Source organism: Thermobia domestica, chromosome 2, assembly GCF_964235325.1.
Source record: "Thermobia domestica chromosome 2, izTheDome1.hap1.1, whole genome shotgun sequence".
Lineage (NCBI taxonomy): Eukaryota > Metazoa > Arthropoda > Insecta > Zygentoma > Lepismatidae > Thermobia > Thermobia domestica.
Genome location: NC_137455.1, coordinates 336,722,614 through 336,729,695, shown reverse-complemented (window position 1 = coordinate 336,729,695; position 7,082 = coordinate 336,722,614). Strand labels below are relative to the sequence as shown.

Here is a 7,082-nt window from a genome sequence, read left to right as displayed (position 1 = left end):
CACTGGCATGTATAATTTATTGACATAAGTAATAACTACGTTAATTACAATAACAAAAAATAATAATTAGAACACACGTAATAAGAACACTAATGAAAATACCTGAAAGTAATTTGCCAAAAAGTTTTCGCAAATTACGTAGTGTCATAAAACAAGATATTATACGTCGACTGAGTTAAAAAATCTAATGAATGTTCGAGACAAGCATTACGATAGCTAAGATACGCATAGTCTAAGATTATAAGCCTAATTCAATATACAGAGCTTATGGAATATAACTAGGAGAAAAATGTTGCCATCGCACAAGCAAGTTCATATATGAATTTGAATTAAGTACAATTATGTGGCCTGTAACTTTCATAGCACGTAATGCAATTTAGTAAAGTCTTAGTACAGAAAAAAATATTATTCTCTACCAAACGAACTACCCACACAGTTAAAATTTTGAATATAATAGCATAATAATTTACAATAGATGTTTATGAAATTGATTCTATAATGACAATATGGTACTTTAGAATATTAATTAAGTTACAGATGTTCCATAATACTATTTTATATTTTCAGGTAAATATAAAAACTACCGCAAGAGATTTGTTGCCACAATATAGTTGTTATCCGAAATAAACCCAGGATGGAAATTCAAAACAATAAGAAAATTCTAGTGATTTGTCTGTTGTTATACTTTCTTCACAGAAACACAGCACAAAAACACATAATTACTGATATTACAACACATGAGTCATATGAGCTTCAGCTGGCACATTCGATTTGGCACTTGATTCCGAAGGTGTTCCCTGATGCTAGTACTGTTGCCATGTTATATAATCTCAATGAATGTCATACAGAATTTTTCTCTTATAACATCATGAATAAAAATGTAATTTCTACGCTGACAGTGAATCTAAACAACAACAGTAAATATTCTTCAAGTGTTTCAATGCAAAAGCCAATAATTGGTGACAAAGACGTTATATTTCTAATCACAGAAAGTGAGCAGGTTCTTACGTATTTATTAGAAGATCCTGCTCGCAAGTATTATTGGAATAACAGAGCTAATTTCCTGGTTATTGATGTATCAGTGAACGGACACATTAAAGTAGACATTAGTTCTCTGTTGTTAAGATTTTGGAAAGCACAAATTCTTTATGTTGCTGTGATTTCAGTAAATATTTTCATGTTTAAGAACTCATCTTGTAACAATGCATCTAAGCCAGTTGCTTTTGTGTGGTCGTACAACCCTTTCTTGAACATAACGTATAAGGAAAATATAAAACTACAACAAATATCAGAAAATATTTCGATAATTCAACAAGCTTACTCAAGAAAGAAAATAAATGATCTTCACAAGTATGTAATGACTACTACTAATATGGAAGGAAATCTTCTTCCAATATTCTCCAGGAAAGTTGATGATGCTGGTAACTACACGGAAGAAGGTTTCGTTGTGACTGTGTTCGAAGCACTGAAAAAGTATATGAACTACGAAACTAAAAGTGTTGTAAGCCACGGAGCTTTCAAAATTGGATACAATGCAGAAAATGGTACTTGGTTGTATATGATGGGAAATCTTGTGAGAAAGGAAGCGGATATGGCAGGAGTGACTTTTGGGTCAATCCTTGAAAGGTATAAGGCGACTGATTTTACAGATTGTGTTTTTATTCCAAGATATGCAATTTTGGTACCTAAAGCGAAAGAATTACCAACGTGGTTGGCTTTAGTATTATTCTATAAAGCCGAAGTGTGGTACTGTATTATTAGTACTTTTTCTGTGATTCTTGTTTTTCTAATAGTACTTCCAGCCGGAAAATTTGCTGAAGCTGATACTAGAAAAGGATTATGTAGAGTATTTTGTTATATGTGGTCTATTCTTTGGCAAGTATCAGTAACTCAGCCAAAGAGTAACGCAATAAGAATGATATTCTTTATGTGGGTTTACTGTAGCTTAATCTTTGCGTCATTATATCAAGGAGGTATTGTGAGTATTTTATCTATCCCCAAACGATATTCGGATATCAACACTCTTCAAGATCTTGTAGATTCTCAACTGGAAGTAAGAGGCTCTAGATCGAGTAGCATGGTATTTAATGATAAATCAAACAGATTGCTGTGGACACTTCATAAGAGATTTATTATAGATGTAAAGTTTGAAAATACGGTAGCGAACTTAATACAATATGGAAATACGTCAGTTTTCATTTTAGATAATATTTTAGATTATTATGCACACAAGGCTCATAAATGTTTAAGTTGTCCTCCCCGGTTTCATATGATGAATGACAAAGAGGATATTCGTCCTCAGGCTATTGCTCTAGCCAAAGGTTCACCATTTCTTCATCGTTTTAATACTCTTATTGGAAGAATGAAACACGCTGGATTGATCGAGAAATGGGAAAAAGAAGTTGTAGAACAATCTAAGGATGACAGGAAATGTGAAAATCCTTGTGAAGCTGGTGTCGAATCAATTTCATTGCACAAAATACGCCCGTGTTTCTACATAATTTTAATTGGGTATGTAACTGGACTGCTTGTATTTACAATTGAAGTATTACGACAGATTTATCATGAAAAATGTCTGAAAAACAGGTTTTAAAGTATCCTAGTGCAATGAGGATAATTCCATTTTTTAAGTTTACAAGATCTTGAAATGTAAAAGAATAGTACACACTGATAAATGGACCATATTTCTTAGTTAATGTCGTTAATTTCTATGGATTGCTAAGTTTGTTAAAGGAGGTCCTCTTCGTATTGACGGGCGTATAATGTATCTTAAAATAGTGTAAGTATTAAACTCAGATCATTAAAATGAAATAATTTAAAGTGCCTAATGTCAGTTCCACAAAACATACCTCTTTGGACATTTCTGCTTCTCCCGGATACTTCCAGACTTTATTAATGAAAATTAGAGTGAATTATGAAACATTTGAATGTTTAGACTTCTATAGATGAATGTTTTGACTTGCTAGTACAAACATTTTCAGAATATATTTATGCATATTATATAGAAAGAATCATTCGTTTCATTAATCTGTATAACACAATATTACTACAATTCTACAAGAGTTAGCATTTTTCATTCCGAACAAACATAAAAAAACAGTTATATAGAAAGAGAGGTATAATAGCTACACACAGTCACACACACACACGCACACACACACACACACACACACACACACACACACATATATATATATATATATATATATATATATATATATATATATATATATGTGTGTGTGTGTGTGTGTGTGTGTGTGTATTATGTATTAAGCATGCAATAAATGGAACTTGAAACTAACGTCACTAACAAATATACCGTTCATATACTAATTAATATTACACACTGTATGTTTATAATATACGTTTCAAATTGAAAAAAATTTATAAACCTTTCAATATTAATATCCTTTATGTATAAATGAACTAAATATAATCACTGTCAAAGAGTTAGTTCAAACGGTTTTACCTTTGAAAATAAAAAAAAAATATTTGAAATACGTAAAGAAAATGACTGATTTAAAAATAACACATTTACGCTAATATTAAAAACGTAAGCCTTCTTTCTTCATTACAGTAAAGAGACAGAAAAATGTTTATTTGAAATAAGAAAAGTGTGCATTAAAATATCCTTCACTAAGCGGGGAAGATAGAGTTGACTGTTAAAAACCGTATGGGAAAGATCCTGTTTCAACATATTTCTACCACAAATAATACAGAAATGCAATTGTGTTCCACGTGCGCACAGGAAGTATAGAAACTGCCTAACGGCAATATCATAGATCATCAAACGTTTCTTGATCGATACTAATTGCGTAAAAGTAGTTTCACATTTAGGCTAAGTTAACAACAGGACATTCAAGTAATGAAAAATTCAATATTAAGGTCTTAAGAATTGATTTGGAATCAGTTAAAAAGATGTTTTCAACCTCAAAGATAAATGTTAAAAACTTACTTTTGTACAATAGTAGATTGTTTTAAAAATCCTTTCTAACGAGGACTTTAAATTCGACGTAAATACTTTCTGAAAACGATAATAGTTCAACATTTTTATCCCTCAACTGGAAATTAATTTACATTATCACAAGTAGCATCAGCTTTCATTTACCTATACTGAATTGTTCAAAGGGATAGGTGATAGGAATGAAACTTGCACTTCAATCACAAATGCATGCAACAAATGTAAATAACACAACTGATCACAACAACTTTCATTAATGCAAAATTTGCACCTCAACAAAATAAATAACTATTTGGAACACTGTTGTAAAAATGTTTTAATCATCATCATCATCATGTGCATTCTGCCACTATTGGCAAATCACTTGCTGCAACTGAGAAGCTTCCACGCTCCGCGGTCTTCAAGTGCCATTTTTCTGTTTTGATATTGTCCATCAATTATATTCTTCTTCGCCCCTCGTCTTTTCTACTACCATGCCCTCCACCACGTTCCTCGTGATACAATTATTTTTTTCTAATGTCCCAATCAACTTCTCTTCCTCTTCTTAACAACAATTTAAAGTGTCCTATTGTCCCCCAAAATTTCCATATTTGTAAGCTGTGTCATCCGCAATAAAAAGTTCGCATATAAAATAACTTTCACATCTTCATTAATAACTTAAATTCCTTAATATATTATCGTGTTTTTGTGCTTTACTTAACAAAGCAGTTTAGTAATGAACAACTATTTATAATTTTTGAGAAAAATGAAACAAAATAAGAAAATTATAATCAAAAATCTTTGATTGTTATGAAACTTCAGTCTGTCAGATAATTATGCGAAGAATATTGCGATGGAAATTAGAGGAAAAATGACTCCATACAATGCACAGATATTAGGAACACTCACAAATAGTAAACGTAAAATTGAAACTACAGAAAATAATATATTTTTAGATAAACAGACAATTCACGCTTCGAGAAGTTCCAATATGGGAAATCAATCAATATCTACAGTTGGAATTACTGAAAAAGTCAGAAAATGGCTATTTAAAGCTCCCAGTGTGAACTGCGCTATTAACTATATCTATTAGCTATTCTATTGACTATTAAGTATATCACAATGCATTTTTAATGAGTTGCCTTTGTGGTCAATCCTGTTTAATATTGCTGTTGAAGTTCTAGATACGGAGGGCGGAAGTTCGAGCCTGAGTACAGTAAATTCCTTTTTTTATTATAGGAATGGCTTTTTAAAAAATATTAAGTTCTATTTAGAAGTGCTTGAAAAAACAAAATTAGATTAACTGTCACGTTTCAAAAGTTTAGCCGTATTCATTCGCCATGCCCATCAATTTATACAAAGACGATAAACTAAGGAACGTTAACATTCTTACAATGAGAAGAGATTTCAATTCATTTCTCATCATCACCGTCTCCATCAGATAGCCGACATAAGTGTGGGACGTCAAGCTTAAAGATTTAATTTCATTTCATTGAGAAATTAGTATAATTCATAATCTACATCTTTATAAAACAACTTGAACAATCACATAGGTGTATAATGCTTAAAATTGAATTAAATCGCAATTTCAGTAATCTGCAATATCTTGTTTTTCATTTATTTACATCAAATGTTTAGTTATTTTATTCTTTATAGCAAGAATATTAGCAAGACTAGTAGGGTATGTATGTAGGTTCTAGGACACTTTTTTACTTTTCCAATATTTTCACCAGAACAGAAGAATAGTACAATACTATTTACATAAGGGGTCCAACTAACTATATATAGTGCAAAGTATTAACATAACAACAATTCTAAATTGAGATTGAATAGGCTTTTATGACATTTAAAATCATAAATACTCACATCTAAAACTTATAACTTATAGTGCTATCTTTGATTGAACAGATAGTTTTTGTTTGATCCAAATCGGTCCATAGATGGCGGAATGATGAGAAGTTAAAGTTTGGTATGCTGAACACAGTCAATTGTATATATTGTCTCTCATCCAACTCGCTGTTACATACATATACACTCTTGCCACACACGCACACACATACAATTCAGTTGAGAAGCAAGAGCAGTATAACCTTTCTTTTTCTTTCTTTCTTAGACGTGACTCACAATCTGGTTTCTCCCTTCCTTCTTTTCTCTTTCCTTCAAAAGAACTTCTAGCTGCCAGCCGTGAGATGGCGCTATATCAATGACGTAGTCCTCATGAACGAGACAACGCAATACATGACGTCATTGAATCCATGACGTAGTCTCCATGAACGAGACAACGCAATACATGACGTCATTGAATCCATGGCAAAATATCTCTTAGGTCTCTTTCCTTCCAATCAACATTCAGTAATACTTAGTTAAATCCAAAGTTGTAAGGGAAATTATAAAAACAGGGTTAAAAACTAATTATTTTTAACATGTTTTTCCAGAATTGTTAAAATTACGAATTAAGCTTTGAAACTATTACCAATGAATTACCACCAAACATGATAATTTTTTTGAACACGATAACCAACCCTGTCATGAGGCGTATTGGAGGGTACTATTTTAAAATCTTTATATCTCCGTTGTTTATTAGCCGATTTTCAAAATTCAAACGGCTATCAATAGAGAAATAATTTTAATATCCATTGAGTGTCTTGTAGGTTGCGTAATACTAAGGATACTATAACAAAACTTAAATAAATCTCTTATTTATGTATGGATCTTTAAAAATCAATTAACATAGCGTTGTGTATGTCTAAAGATCTCAGCTTTTATAGGTTTGTACCCATAAAAACACTTATACACTTAAAACATACTTAAAATTACAAGTTTGGATATTTATAATGGAATCTTCTGTTAACCTCGTTCTCTATGGGAAACAATGACTTCTTAAACTCGGTCCATTGGTCATAGTTTAAGCTGAATAAACAACCATTAATTTCGAAGACGACTTCTGTGCTTTTTTGAACATTATTAATGATTACATTGAAATTATTCGTAAGAATAAATTTCTTTTGCGGCTCCATACTTAACACTCCATTTTTTACTTCCAAAAATTTTTTAATTCATTTTTGTTATTTTTTGGGATTCATTTCTAAAGTAAAACTGATGTATTTTATAACCATTATCTAAATCTTTCAAACCTTCATAC

General features: G+C 31.2%; 1 protein-coding gene across 1 annotated transcript; it reads left to right on the top strand.

Annotated features, from left to right (window-relative positions):
* The first annotated feature begins 1,357 nt into the window (after positions 1–1,357).
* LOC145679551 (glutamate receptor ionotropic, kainate 4-like) lies at positions 1,358–2,593 on the top strand. Its single transcript, XM_081750127.1, has one exon. It carries the CDS (start codon positions 1,358–1,360, stop codon positions 2,591–2,593), a length of 1,236 nt encoding a protein of 411 aa, XP_081606253.1.
* The last annotated feature ends 4,489 nt before the right edge of the window (positions 2,594–7,082 follow it).